At 45.0% G+C, this 16003-nt stretch overlaps 1 protein-coding gene across 3 annotated transcripts in view; it reads right to left on the bottom strand.

Moving 5' to 3' along the window:
- GLE1 (GLE1 RNA export mediator) overlaps nt 1-16003 on the bottom strand; it is a 49082-nt gene that overhangs the window by 21301 nt on the left and 11778 nt on the right. For all 3 annotated transcript variants that reach the window (XM_010351280.3, XM_010351281.3, XM_010351282.3), the window contains 4 exons: nt 8222-8332; nt 1077-1225; nt 530-590; nt 35-289 (listed from right to left, as the gene is read on the bottom strand). In XM_010351280.3, the coding sequence (XP_010349582.1) occupies nt 35-289; nt 530-590; nt 1077-1225; nt 8222-8332 (576 nt within the window). The remainder of the gene's footprint in view (nt 1-34; nt 290-529; nt 591-1076; nt 1226-8221; nt 8333-16003) is intronic.

Genomic DNA, 16003 nt, shown 5'->3' with positions numbered 1-16003 from the left:
AGACAGCAAAGTATCACTCTGAAGCCCCCCTTACCTCTGAAGAGGTCCGGATGATCCCTGAGATGAGGCTGCATAGCTGGTTGCCTCGGGTCCGAAAGGCAGCCAGGTCGACCTTAAGCAGGGCTCTGTGCTGCTCAGAAGCATCCAGCTGCTGGCTGAGCTGCAGCATCTCCTCCTGCAGAGCATAGAGGGCCCGCAGGCGGACCTGGCCTTCTTCCTTCCGAAGCCGCTCCTGCTCCGCTTGCTTCACGCGCTGCTGCTCTGCCTCCCGCAGCTTCAGGTTGAGAATCTGTAGAAAGGGCTGAATGACTTCTGAGGGGCTCCTGGGCTTCCTCTTTCTATAATCCTCAAATTCTGTGTGGGCTACATATTTTCACAGATGGGCTCAGAGCAGGAAAAGGACATCCCAGAGTTAGTCACAAAGATATAATATGGCCCAGATCCTCCATGTGACCGTCTGCCAAAACCTGGCTCTCTAGGCAGGTTATAGACAGACTATACACCCACACCAATTTTGCCAGGCTCTGACCTTTGCTCTGTGACGGTGCTCAGCTTTTAGCTTCTCTTGGTGTCCCAAGGCTTCTCTGGAGCTGCATGAACAATGGTAGGGAGGAACAGTCAGGAATATTTCCTGAAGTTGCTTTTCTTTTCTCTCCCTCTCCCTGCCCTCCCTCCCCTTCCTTTCTTTTTTCTTAAGAGATGGAGTCTCGTTATGTTGCTTAGACTGGAGTGCAGTGGCTATTAACAGGTGTGATCATAGCTCACCACAGCCTCAAACCCCAGGGTTGAAGTGATCCTGCCTCAGCCTCCCTAGTAAATGAGAGTACAGGTGTGTTCCACCATGCCTGTAAAATTGTTTTACCTCTCCTAAAAGTCTCCTTTGTATTACTTTTGTTGTCTTTCCAAGTTTGATCAAACTTTTCCAAGTTTGATCCAGGTTATAAACTTCTCTACCTATTTTACTTTGATATTTAAGGACTAAGAAATTGTTCAACTCTTTCCCCTTGGAACCCCTCTTGGGAAAGAGTTCCAGTTGCACACATCAATATTCCCAGTCATAATTCAGGGAGACTCACCTCTTCTCCATTACTTCCCGCAAGTCCTGGAATTCTTTATGCTGCTTCAGTTCCTTCCGTTCATCAAACCGCTTCAGTTGTTCAGATGCCATCTCTGAGAGGGCTCGCACCTTCCTCTCCTGCTCCTCCTGCCATTGCCTTAGGCCCTCCTGAAAAGGTTCAGCACCTGCTCTACAGAGCTCCTTTAACACCTTGATCATTCACCTCTGTGGGCTACCTGCCCAATGGCCGCTAACACCATCAGAGATACTTAAGGGCATGGAATCAGAACCTTTGCAGGAGTCTTCTGTCTCCTTTTGCTAGATCTTGTAAACTCAGCTGTTTTGGAAAGCTCTTCCAATTCGCCCCATACGGTTTATGTCACTCTAGTACAAGCTGGGAACAGACAGGAATTTAACAACATGGCATCAAACAGCCATGCACTATTAAGATTCCATCCTGTGTAGTCTTATCAGGCTTCCTTCGTAATTTACGGAAATCATTCTAATTCCATAAACAGGCTATATACATTCTAATCTCCCTGCTTCTGCCTAGGTTTTCTCCTGGACCTCCACTGAGGAAAGTCCTTTTCCTTAGTACCTAAGGGTATCAGATATTTCATTTATCATTTCATGAAAGTACTCATGTATCGTTAATGGCAATCTGACATTTTAGTATCAAAATTTGAAGTGTCTCTATCCTTTGACACTTTGACACCTGAGGAAATGCTTGTATGTGTGTGCAAAGATACACATACAAGAATGCTCACTGCAGCCCTGTTGTTAACAGCAATAAATATAAAACCACCTAACTGGGGAATGATGACATGTATTAGAGTACAGTCATACGGGAGAATACTGTGCAGCCCTCAAAGACAACAAGATGTGAACTAGCGTGGAATATGTCAAAAGATATTGTTAAAACATTATGTTATTCTATTTTAAAACATATTAGGTGGGGGGGAGGGTGGCTCACACTTGTAATCCCAGCACTTTGTAGGGCTGAGGTGGGCAGATCACAAGGTCAGGAGTTTGAGACCAACCTGGCCAATATGGTGAAACCCCATCTCTACTAAAAATACAAAAAATTAGCCGAGCATGCTGGCACGTGCCTGTAGTCCAAGCCACTCAGGAGGCTGAAACAGGAGAACTGCTTGAACCCGGGAAGCGGAGGTTGCAGTGGGTCAAGATTGTGCCACCTCACTCCAGCCTGGGTGACAGAGTGAGACTTTATCTCAAAAAAAAAAAAAAATTATATTTTATTTTATTTATTTATTTTTGAGACAATCTCACTGTATCATCCAGGCTGGAGTGCAATGGCACAATTATAGCTCACTGCAGCCTTGAGCTCCTGAGCTTAAGGGATCATCCCACCTCAGCCGCCTGAGTAGCTAGGACTAAAGGTACATACCACCACACCTGACTAATTTTCAAATTGTTTGTAGAGTTAGGATCTCACTACATTGCCCAGGTTGGTCTGGAACTCCTGACCTCAAGCTATCCTCCCAAAACTGCTGGAATTATAGGCATGAGCCATTGCACCCAGTCTTAAAACTTAAGGTTTCCAGTGCAAGAAGGCATATTGAAAACAAGCATATAAATCCTCTTCTGTGGAACTCTGTTAAAGTGAGAATTGGAAAGAAAAAAGATATAACACCACACAGAGCATGAGAGGGGTCACCAACAGGGAAAAACCTTCTACATACTTATGGAAAACAGTCAGTGGAAAAGTGGCCAGACGCATTGGCTGAGGTCTGTAATCCCAGTACTTGGGGAGGCCAAAGGGGAACAATCACTGGACCAGAGGAATTTGAGACCAGCCTGGGCAACAGAGAGGCTCGTCTCTACCAAATATTTTAAAATTATCTGGGTGTGGTGGTGCACACTTGCTGTCCTAGCTATTAAGAAAGTAGGAGGAGCTGAGGTGGGAGGAATGCCTGAGATCAGGAGGTCAAGGCTGCAGGTAGCAGTGATTGCACCACTGTATTCCAGCCTGGGCAACACAGCGAGACTCTGTCTTAAAATATATATATACGGAGAAGCGATAAATGATAGAGCAAGCCGGGTGCGGTGGCTCAAGCCTGTAATCCCAGCACTTTGGGAGGCCGAGGCGGGTGGATCACAAGGTCAAGAGATCGAGACCATCCCAGTCAACATGGTGAAACCCCGTCTCTACTAAAAATACAAAACATTAGCTGGGCGTGGTGGCGCGTGCCTGTAATCCCAGCTACTCAGGAGGCTGAGGCAGGAGAATTGCCTGAACCCGGGAGGCGGAGGTTGCGGTGAGCCGAGATCGCGCCATTGCACTCCAGCCTGGGTAACAAGAGTGAAACTCTGTCTCAAAAAAAAAAAAAAAAAAAAAAAAAAAAAAGAGCAGAGCTGAGAAAACCCAAGAATACATACACACACACACACACACACACAAATGTACATAAGCAGACTATGCCTCAAGGGAGCAGAGAGCCAATCTATCAGCCGAACTGCAGTCTCAAGACTGGGAAATGCTACAACTCATATAGGTGGGCCTCATGGGACTGAAAACGGAACTATTAGCTGAATGTTTATAGACTAAACAGTGAACTCTTGCCCTCTTCCCCTGGTCATTAGATCAAAACAGCCAAGAGCCAGGTATTTGTGCTATAATTTTATTTATTTATTTTTGAGATGGAGTCTTGCTCTGTCACCCAGGCTGGTGTGCAATAGTGTGATTTCAGCTCACTGCAACTTCCACCTCCCAGGTTCAAGCAATTCTCCAGCCTCAGCCTCGCAAGTAGCTGGGATTACAGGCGTGCACCACCACACCTGTCTAATTTTTGTATTTTTAGTAGAGATGGGGTTTTACCATATTGGCCAGGCTGGTCTCGAACTTACTGACCTCAAGTGATCCACCAAGTGATCCGCCCACCTCGGCCTCCCAAAGTGCTGGGATTACAGGTGAGAGCCACCGTGCCCTGCCTGTGCTATAATGATTTTGAAACACTACATTCAAATTGTTTGACAATCCTCCCATCCCCTCTACTTCAACTTGAGCAGGACTTTTTGACTACCTTGACACAGAATGTGGAAAATATATATATACGTTACATGACTTCTGAGACTCAGAAAGGCTACACAGCTTTGCTAGTTTCTCTTAAGATGCTTGCTCTTGGAACGTAACCACCATGCTATGAGGGAGCCCAGGCCTGATAGAGAGGGTAGAAGTCTGGCTAACAGCTAAACTCAACTACCAGACCAGTAAATAAGGAAGTTTTTGAGATGACTCCACCTTCAGCCACTGAAACCACAATAAATCCCAAATGAAAACCACCTGGGCCGAGACATCCCCCAGAAACACAAAAGACAATAATGAATGCCAGTTTTTTTGTTTTTTTGTTTTGTTTTGTTTTTTTGAGATGTAGTTTTGCCCTTGTTGCCCAGGCTGGAGTACAATGGCAAGATCTTGGCTCACTGTGACCTCTGCCTCCCTGCTTCAAGCAATTCTGCTGCCTCAGCCTCCCGAGTAGCTGGGATTACAGGCATGTGCCACTATGCCTGGCTAATTTTCTATTTTTAGTAGAGACGGGGGTCTCTCCATGTTGGTCAGGCTGGTCTCGAACCCCTGACCTCAGGTGATCTGCCTATCTTGGCCTCTCAAAGTGCTGGAATTACAGTGAGCCACCGCATCCGATCACCTGTTGTTGTTTTAAGGCACAAGGTAATAAATACTCTTAGCCAGAAAAAGAAAATGGGGAGTTCTTCTTTTTTTTTTTTTTTTTTTTTTGAGACGGAGTTTCGCTCTTGTTACCCAGGCTGGAGTGCAATGGCACAATCTCGGCTCACCGCAACCTCCGCCTCCTGGGTTCAAGCAATTCTCCTACCTCAGCCTCCTGAGTAGCTGGGACTACAGGCACGCGCCACCATGCCCAGCTAATTTTTTGTATTTTTAGTAGAGACAGGGTTTCACCACATTGACCAGGATGGTCTCGATCTCTCGACCTCGTGATCCACCCGCCTCGGCCTCCCAAAGTGCTGGGATTACAGGCTTGAGCCACCGCGCCCGGCCGGAGTTCTTCTTTAAAAGAAAATAAACTGTCCAGAAATAGCTAATCAGTTATTATGCGTGCTGGTATTCCAGAACAATATGCTGGCAGTTAGGAAGTCCGAAAGCTTAATAACCTTGTTCTTCATTATTCTCCTTGAATCTCTGGTCTGATTACTAGCAATATGGATCTTTAGATAACTGAGGAATCTCTACACCCTAAAATAAAAGAATCAGGATGTGCTGTGCGCGGTGGCTCAAGCCTGTAATCCCAGCACTTTGGGAGGCGGGTGGTTTACGAGGTCAAGAGATCGAGACCATCCTGGTCAACATGGTGAAACCCCGTCTCTACTAAAATACAAAAAAAATCAGCTGGGCATGGTGGCACGTGCCTGTAATCCAAGCTACTCAGGAGGCTGAGGCAGGAGAATTGCCTGAATCCAGGAGGAGGAGGTTGCAGTGAGCCGAGATCACGCCATTGCACTCCAGCCTGGGTAACAAGAGTGGAACTCCGTTTCAAAAAAAAAAAAAAGAATCAGGATGAACAAAGGGAAAACAATGCATCTAGAAGAACATGTGTATCAAGGGACACAATCTGAAAAAGAGCTCTGAGTATGATAAGAAAGGAGAATAAAATGCTCTAAAATAGGATCAAGTGGAGAATACAAAAAACTCACAAAAATTAGACATAATAAAAAATACATATGTATTTTTTCAATTAGCAGTTGGAGGATAAAATATAGAAATCTTCTAGAAACAACACTGGGCACAGTGGCTCATGCCTGTAATCCCAGCACTTTAGGAAGCCAAGATGGGCAGATCATGAGGTCAGGAGTTCGAGACCAGCTTGACAAACATGGTGAAACCCGTCTCTACTAAAAATACAACAATTAGCTGAGGTGGTGGCGCGTGCCTGTAATCCCAGCTACTCAGGAGGCTGAGGCAGGAGAATCGCTTGAACCAGGGAGGCAGAGGTTGCTGTGAGCTGAGATCGCATCATTGCACTCCAGCCTGGGTGACAGAGTGAGACTCTGTCTCTCAAATAAAAAAAAAAAAGAAGAAAGGAAAAAAAAAAAAACCTTCTAGAAAACAGAACAAAAAGACAAAAGGAAAATGAAAGAATAGGACATATGGAGGATTAATTTAGGAAATCTATTACATGACTAATATAAGTTCCAGGGAGAAGAAGGCAATGGAGAGGTAAACTAATCAAGGAGAAAAAATTTCCACAGATTCAGGAAATAAATCTTTGAATTAAAACAACTCAAATAGCCAGGCGCGGTGGCTCAAGCCTGTAATCCCAGCACTTTGGGAGGCCGAGGCGGGTGGATCACGAGGTCGAAAGATCGAGACCATCCTGGTCAACATGGTGAAACCCCGTCTCTACTAAAAATACAAAAAAAAATTAGCTGGGCATGGTGGCGCGTGCCTGTAATCCCAGCTACTCAGGAGGCTGAGGCAAGAGAATTGCCTGAGCCCAGGAGGCGAAGGTTGCGGTGAGCCGAGATCGCGCCATTGCACTCCAGCCTGGGTAACAAGAGCGAAACTCCGTCTCAAAAAAAAAAAAAACAAAACAAAACAAAGAAAAAACTCAAATAAGCAAAATTAGTCATTTGTCACCATCTCTACTGCTACCACCCTACTCTAAGCAACCACCACCTTTCACACAGATTACAACAATCTTCCAAATATTTTACTTATTTCTCCTTACTTCTGTCTCTCACCAGAATATAAGCTGTCTACTTTGTTTACTATTTTATTTAGACCTAGAACAGCATCTAGCACCTAGGTACTCAACAAATATTTACTGACTCAATGACCAATGAGGCAAGATGCTAGAAGACTCGTTTTCTCTCTCTCTCTCTCTTTTTTTTTTTGAGACAATGCCTTGCTCTGTTGCCCAGGCTGGAGTGCAGTGATACAATCTCGGCTCACTGACACCTCTGCATCCTAGGTTCAAGTGATTCTCCTGCCTCATCCACCTGAGTAGCCGGCATTATAGGCATGTGCCACCACGCCTGGCTAATTTTTGTATTTTTAGTAGAGATGAGGTTTTGCCATGTTGGCCAGGCCAGTCTCAAACTCCTGACCTCACGTGATCCACCTGCCTCAGCCTCCCAAAGTGATGGGATAACAGGCATGAGCCACCGTACCTGGTCAAACCTTTTGTTTTCTAAATTCCTGTACCCTGAAACATTTTTACAAAATCATGCATTGCTTTCCTAATCAAAAAAATAATACAAGCCGGGCGCAGTGGCTCACGCCTGTAATCCCACCACTTTGGGAGGCTGAGGCAGGTAGATCACCTGAGGTCAGGAGGTCAAGACCAGCCTGGACAACATGAGGAAACGCTGTCTCTACTAAAAAATACAAAAATTAGCTGGGAATGGTGGCAGGAGCCTGTAATCTCAGCTACTTGGGAGGCTGAGGCAGGAGAATTTCTGGAACCAGGGAGGCGGAGGTTGCAGTGAGCCGAGATCACGCCATTGCACTTCAGCCCTGGCCCACAACAGTAAAACTCTGTTTCAAAAAAAAAACTAACAAACAAAAAAAATCAATCAAATAAATTAATTAAAATAGTATAATTTTCTCAAGAGACCAGCTTGACCAACATGGTAAAACCCCGTCTCTAGTAAATACAAAAAGAATGAGCTGGGTATGGTAGTGTGAGCCTGTAATCCTACTTGGGAGGCTGAGGCAGGAGAATCGCTTGAATCCACAAGGCGGAGGCTGCAGTGAGCCGAGATTGCACCATTGCACTCCATCCTGGGCAACAAGAGCGAAAATTCCAACTCAAAAAACAAAACAAAGCAAAACAAATAAAATAAAATAAAAGAGGCTAAGGTCCTATCTTCTCAGTACAAGCTTATATTAACAACCCTGGATGATCTACAAATTTTGGAGAAGTAAATGAAAGCCAGAAAAGTCCAAGTAATTTTCTCAAAGTCACATATAAAGTAATACAGTCAGAATCTGAAATCAGACTTGACTTGAGTGCACTTATTCCTGAACTCTACATTACACTACCCTCCAACTAAACCGGAGGTGGGAAGATGAGTAGCATACAGTGGCCATTCCTAAGCCCTGGGGAACTGCAGCTAAATGTGGTTCCCAGGATCAAGCCTGCCTTACTTCATGGGTTCACTTACTGTTCCTTTCATTCTGTGTACCAGTTCATACATTCGGATGCAGCCTTCCACTTTGATCCCCCGTGAGGACTGAAGTACCATAGATTCTGTGTGCTGGAACTCATCTTTGTCCTGTATGAATTAAAAAAATGGAAAAAGAATTAAGTTTTTAATACGGTAAAGTTGGTACTATCTCTTCTAGTTAAAGACCACATCCCAACTTATGAAAAACCATCAATAACAATAGCAAAAAAAAAAAATTTAGGTCAACCGGTGGGCTTTTTGTGAATGACAATAACTTTGTTTTAATTGTTTTCTTTAATAAATTGATGTTTGTAACTTTGGGTTTTTTTTTTTTAGGTTTTTCTGGCTTGCTTGCTTTACTCTGCCCAGAAAATGTTCCCCCTTTTTTCTTCTGATGAGTGTCCGTTTGTCCTGGGGTGGTTTGGATGGAGCATCCCATCCCCAAGCCACATCCCTAAGCTTCCACCCTCCTGACTGCAGGAGAAAGCTGGCTATCAAAGTACTCTACCGTCAGGCTAAGCCTGGCTCACACCTGTAATGCCCGCACTTTGGGAGGCCAAGGTAGGCAGATCACAAGGTCAGGAGATTGAGACATCCTGGCCAACACGGTGAAACCTTGTCTCTACTAAAAATGCAAAAACAGCTACTTGGGAGGCTGAGGCAGGAGAATCGCTTGAACCTGGGAGGCGGAGGTTTCAGTGAGCCGAGATCACGCCACTGCACTCCAGCCTGGCGACAGAATGAGACTCTCTCAAGAAAAAAAAAAAGAAAAAGAAAAACCAGGCCGGCACGGTGGCTGACGCCTGCAATCCCAGCACTTTTGGAAACCGAGGTGTGCAGATCACCTGAGGTTGGGAGTTCAAGACCAACCTGACCAATATGGAGAAACCCCATCTATACTTAAAAAAAAAGAAAAAAAAAAAAATTAGCCCAGTGTGGTGGTGCATGACTTTAATACCAGCTACTCGAGAAGCTAAGGCAGAAGAATTGCTTAAACCTGGGAGGCAGAGGTTGTGGTGAGCTGAGATCGAGCCATTGCACTCCAGCCGGGGCAACAAGAGTGAAACTCTGTCTCAAAAAACACCCAAAAAAACAAAAAAACGCATTCTATCGTCTTATGTTCACTATGGATTTGAGGAATGAAACATATGACTCTAGTTAGGCCAGAGTGCATCTCTGAACTTCTCTAATTTTTTTTTTTTGAAACAAGATCTCGCGGCCGGGCACGGTGGCTCAAGCCTGTAATACCAGCACTTTGGGAGGCCGAGGCGGGTGGATCACGAGGTCGAGAGATCGAGACCATCCTGGTCAACATGGTGAAACCCAGCCTCTACTAAAAATACAAAAATTAGCTGGGCATGGTGGCGCACGCCTGTAGTCCCAGCTACTAGGGAGGCTGAGGCAGGAGAATTGCTTGAACCCAGGAGGCGGAGGTTGCGGTGAGCCGAGATCGTGCCATTGCACTCCAGCCTGGGTAACAAGAGCGAAACCCCATCTCAAAAAAAAAAAAAAAAAGATCTCGCTCTGCCTCCCAGCCTGGAGTACAGTGGCATGATCATGACTCACTGCAGCCTGAACCTTCCGGCCTCAATTGATCCTCTTGCCTAAGACTCACAAGTAGCTGGGACTACTGGTGCAGGCCACCACACCCAGCTAATTTTTGTATTTTTTGCAGAGACAGGGTTTTGTCATGTTTCTCAGACTGGTCTCAAACTACTAGTCTCTCACAGGCAAGCCTCCTACCTCGGCCTCCCAAAGTGCTACAATTACAGGCATGAGCCATCATGCCTGGCCTTTTTTATTTTTTATTTTTTCCAGTTTTTTTGAGATAGGGTCTTACTCTATCGCTCACGCTGGAATTCAGTGACACTATCTAGGCTCACTGCAGCCTTGACCTTCCAGGCTCAAGGATCCTCCCACCTCAGCCTTCTGAGTAGCTAGGACCATAGGCATGAGCCAGCCACCATGTTCAGGTAATTTTCTGTGTTTTTGGTAGAGACAGGGTTTCCCCATGTTGCCCAGCCTGATTTGAATGCCTGAGCTCAAGTGTTCAGCCTGCCTTGACCTCCCAAAGTGCTGGAATTACACACCCCACTTTTTTTATTTTTATTTAACACACCTGACATGGACATCTTTGAACTTTTCTGATGACGTTATCTGGGAATGCTAACCTAAGAAGATGCGAGTCTAGGGCTACCAGTAGCCACCTAGAGTCTATCTCAGGCGTCCCCAAACTACGGCCTGCGGGCCGCATGCGGCCCCCACTGAGGCCATTTATCCAGCCCCCCCGCCGCACTTCAGGAAGGGGCACCTCTTTCATTGGTGGTCAGTGAGAGGAGCACGGTATGTGGCGGCCCTCCAATGATCTGAAAGACAGTGAACTGGCCCTCTGTGTAAAAAGTTTGGGGACGCCTGGTCTATCTCAACAATGAAACCGAGATTTGAGAAACAGAGGCAAAGCCCTGTGTTTGGGTCACTAAACTGAGTCAAAAATAGTATCAATCCTAGTGGACATGTTTGAAAAATAATAATGTCAAGCAGAAACATGGAGAATGTAGATTTTCCTAGATCTAACTGATTCCAAATGCACTCCTAGACTTCCTAGTTATATGAATTAATTAATACTCCCTCAATCCCTTGCTTAAGTCAAACTGGGTCTTTCTTAAAGAGCAAAACTTCCTAAATAATGTGACAAACCATTACATAAAACCATTTAAGAATTTATTAGGCCAGGCACGGTGATGCCAAGAATTATGGAATTTTATATGTGAAAATGACCTCAGGCTGGGCACCATGACTCATGCTTGTAATCCCAGCACGTTGGGAGGACAAGGCGGGTGGATCACCTGAGGTCAGAAGTTTGAGACCAGCCTGGCCAAGATGGTGAAACCCTGTCTCTACTAAAAACACAAAATTAGTTAGGCATGGTGGCGGGTGCCTGTAATCCCAGCTACTTGAGAGGCTGCGGCAGGAGAATGATTTTAACCCAGGAGCCAGAGGTTGCAGTGAGTCGAGATCGTGCCATTGCACTCCAGCCTGGGGGACAAAAGCGAAACTCCATCTCAAAAAAGAAAAAGAAAAAAGAAAAAAGGACCTCAGCAATTTGGTCCAGTATTAAATTTATAAAGAAACTGAGGAAAAGAGGTCTGAGGGCATGCCACAATACTGGCAGGATCAGACTAGAACCTGCTGCTAAGAAGCTCCTCATAAAAATACCTTTTGTTTTTTGGTTTTTTATTTTGAGACAGTCTCACTCTGTCACCCAGGGGGGAGCGCACTGGCGCAATCTTGGCTCACTGCCACCTTTGCCTCCCAGATTAAAGCGATTCTCCTGCCTCAGCCTCCTAAGCAGCAGAGATCACAAGCCTGTGCCACCATGCTCAGCTAACTTTTTGTATGTTTAGTAGAGACGGGGTTTCACCATCTTGGCCAGGCGGGTTTTGAACTCCTGACCTCGTGATCCACCTGCCTTGGCCTCCCAAAGTGGTGGGATTACAGGTGTGAGCCACCACACCCAGCCAAAATACTTTAAAAATTTTTTAATTTGGCCGGGCGCGGTGGCTCAAGCCTGTAATCCCAGCACTTTGGGAGGCCGAGGCGGGTGGATCACGAGGTCAAGAGATCGAGACCATCCTGGTCAACATGGTGAAACCCAGTCTCTACTAAAAATACAAAAACTAGCTGGGCGTGGTGGCACATGCCTGTAATCCCAGCTACTTAGGAGGCTGAGGCAGGAGAATTGCCTGAGCCCAGGAGGCGGAGGTTGCGGTGAGCCGAGACCGTGCCATTGCACTCCAGCCTGGGTAACAAGAGCGAAACTCCGTCTCAAAAAAAAAAAAAAAAAAAAAATTAATTTTGAAAAAAATTAAAAATAAAAATAAATAAAAAGATGTTTAATTTTGAAATAATTAAGGTTCACAGAAAGTTGCAAAAATACACACAGGAAGGTACCATGTACTTTTCACCCAGTTTTCCCCAATAGTAATGTCCTTCATAAATACAATAAAATAACAAAACCAGTAAATCACTATTGGTACAATCCACAGAGCTTATTCAGATTAGCCAGTTTTAAAGGCATTCATTTGTGCTTAGGTATAATTCTATGCAATTTTATCACGTGTAGATTCATGTAAACACCACCACACTCAAGATACACAGCTGTTCTATCACCACCAACCCCCTTATGTCATACCTATCTTTATAGCTACACCACCTCGACCTCCACCCCTCATCTCCAATTGATTCTCCTTCTCTATAGTTCTGCTAATTCAGGAATGTTACATAAATAAAATCTTCACCCAGCCCTAGATGTTGGTTATATTGCAGTTCTAAAAGGCTTAGTTTTTTTTTACACTGAAGTCCATGATCACTATGAGTTAATTTTCATATAAGATATGACACTTAGGCCAGGTGCGGTGGCTCAAGCCTGTAATCCCAGCACTTTGGGAGGCCGAGGCGGGTGGATCACGAGGTCAAGAAATCGAGACCATCCTGGTCAATATGGTGAAACCCCGTCTCTACTAAAAATACAAAAAAAAGTAGATGGGCATGGTGGCACATGCCTGTAATCCAAGCTACTTAGGAGGCTGAGGCAGGAGAATTGCCTGAACCCAGAAGGCGGAGGTTGCGGTGAGCCGAGATTGCGCCATTGCACTCCAGCCTGGGTAACAAGAGCGAAACTCCGTCTCAAAAAAAAAAAGATATGACACTTAGGTTGAGGTTCATTTTTTTGCCCAAGATGTTCAGTTGCTAAAAATATATATTTTAAAGTATCTAGACCTTTTCCGGCAACAACAAAAACAACTATAAAATATATATATTTTGAGACTGAGTCTTGCTCTGTTTCCCAAGCTGTAGTGCAACGGGGGGGACCCTGGATCACTGCAACCTCCGTCTCCCAAGTAGCTGGGATTACAGATGTGCGCCAACAAGGCCGGCTAATTTTCTATTTTTAGTAGAGATGGGGTTTCAGCATGTTGGTCAGGCTGGTCTAAACTTCCTTTTTTTCTTTTTTTTGAGACGGAGTTTTGCCTTAGTTACGCAGGCTGGAGCGCAATGGCGTGATCTCGGCTCACCACAACCTCCGTCTCCTGGGTTCAAGCAATTCTCCTGCCTTAGCCTCCCAAGTAGCTGGGACTATAGGCGTGCGCCACCATGCCCAGCTAATTTTTGTATTTTAGTAGAGACGGGGTTTCACCATGTTGACCAGGATGGTCTCCATCTCTTGACCTCGTGAGATGGTCTCCATCTCTTGACACGTCTTGGCCTCCCAAAGTGCTGGGATTATAGGCGTGAGCCACCGAGCCCGGCCTGGTCTAAACTTCTGATCACAGTGATCCACCTGCCTCAGCCTCCTTTTTAAAAGATGAACTACTAGATATGAAGAAGAAAAAAAAAACCATTTCTATGTTAAAAAAAAAAAAAAAGAAAAATGCTGTGCATAGTGGCTCACACCTGTAATCTCAGCACTTTGGGAGGCCAAGAGGGGCGGATCACAAGGACAGGAGGTCGAGACCATCCTGGCTAACACGATGAAACCCCATCTCTACTAAAACTACAAAAAATTAGCTGGGCATGGTGCATCTGTAATCCCAGCTACTCGGGAGGCTGAGGCAGGAGAATCGCTTGAACCCAGGATGCAGAGGTTGCAGTGAGCCGAGATTGCGCCATTGCACTCCAATCTGGGCAACACATCGAGACTCCATTTCAAAAAAAAAAAAAAAAAAAAAAACCAACAGAAAATAACTAATCTTGCAAGGATATGGAGAAATGGGAACCTTTGTGCATTGCTGGTGGGAATGTAAAATGGTACACCTGCTGCAAGAAAAGTATGGTGGTTTATCAAAAAATTAAACCTAAAATTACCATATGATCTAGTAATTACACTTCTGAGTATACACTCAAAAGAATTAAAAACAGGTGCCCAAACTAATAAACTCATATTAATACATGTATCCACATGTTCATGGCAGCATAATTCATGATAGCTAAAAGATGGAAGCAACCCAAGAACCTAAGTGTCTACCAACAGATGAGTAGATAAACAAATGCAGTATATATATATAACAGAATACTCAGTTTTAAAAGGAAAGGCATTTTTAACACATGCTACACCATAAACTTGGAAGACATTATGCTAAGTGAAATAAGCTATTCTCAAAAGGACAAACACTGAATGATTCCACTTATATGAGGTATCTAGAGTAGTCAAATTCATAGAGACAGGAGGTAGAATGACAGTTGGCAGGAGCTGGGGGGAGATGGCAATAGAGATGCTACAGTTTCAGTGTAGGATAATGAGAAAGTTCTGGAGATGAGTAGCAGTAATTACTGCACAATACTGTGAATGTACGTAATGCCACTGATTGTACAATTCAAAATGGCTAAATGGTACATTTTATGTGTATTTTATGACAATTAAAAAGGAAATGATAAACAAAAAAATATTTTTTTGATATGGAGTCTTGATCTGTTGCCCAGGCCAGAGGCAGGGGCACATCTTGGCTCACTGCAACTTCCACCTCCTGGGTTCAAGCGATTCTCCTGCCTGAGCTTTCTGAGTAGCTGGGACTACAGGTGCACACCACGATGAACAGCTAATTTTTGTATTTTTTTTTTTTTTTTTTTTTTTTTGAGACGGAGTTTCGCTCTTGTTACCCAGGCTGGAGTGCAATGGTGCGATCTCGGCTCACCGCAACCTCCGCCCCCTGGGCTCAGGCAATTCTCCTGCCTCAGCCTCCTGAGTAGCTGGGATTACAGGCACGTGCCACCATGCCCAGCTAATTTTTTTGTATTTTTAGTAGAGACGGGGTTTCACCATGTTGACCAGGATGGTCTCGATCTCTCGACCTTGTGATCCACCCGCCTCGGCCTCCCAAAGTGCTGGGATTACAGGCTTGAGCCACCGCGCCCGGCCTAATTTTTGTATTTTTAGTAGAGATGGGGTTTCACCACATTGGCCAGGCTGGTCTCAAACTCCTGACTTCATGATCCTCCTGCCTCAGCCTTTCAAAGTGCTGGGATTACAGGCATGAACCACTGCGCCCAGCTGATAAAATTTTTTACTGTTCACACCATTGGCTCTCTGATGCAATCATCTGGGAATATATTTTATGATAATAATTTTAAGATATTTTAAGATTAAAAAGAAAAAAAATCTGCTTACTGAAAATTTCCTTTTTTTGAGATGGAGTCCTGCTCTGTTTGTCCAGGATGGAGTGCAGTGGCACAATCTCAGCTCAATGCAACCTCTGCCTCCCAGATTCAAGTGATTCTTCTACCTCAGCCTCCCAAGTATCCTGCCACCAAGCCTGGCTAATTTTTGTATTTTTAATAGAGACAGGGTTTCACCATGTTGGCCAGGCTGGTCTTGAACTCCTGACTTCAGATGATCTGCCTGCCTTGGCCTCCCAATGTGTTGGGATTACAGGCATGAGCCTCTGTGCCCAGTTTCTCTCTCTTTTTTTTTTTTTTGAGACGAAGTTTCGCTCTTGTTACCCAGGCTGGAGTGCAATGGCCTGATCTCGGCTCACCGCAACCTCTGCCTCCCGGGTTCAGGCAATTCTCCTGCCTCAGCCTCCTAAGTAGCTGGGATTACAGGCACGTGCCACCATGCCCAGCTAGTTTTGTTTTGTATTTTTAGTAGAGACGGGGTTTCACATGTTGACCAGGATGGTCTCGATCTCTCGACCTCGTGATCCACCCGCCTCGGCCTCCCAAAGTGCTGGGATTATAGGCTTGAGCCACCGCGCCCGGCCTCTCTCTTTTTTTAAATAAAAA

This window comes from Saimiri boliviensis, chromosome 2 (assembly GCF_048565385.1).
Source record: "Saimiri boliviensis isolate mSaiBol1 chromosome 2, mSaiBol1.pri, whole genome shotgun sequence".
NCBI classification, from domain to species: Eukaryota; Metazoa; Chordata; class Mammalia; order Primates; family Cebidae; genus Saimiri; species Saimiri boliviensis.
Note: the sequence above shows the minus strand (reverse complement) of the source record. Positions and strands in the feature narration are given on the sequence as shown.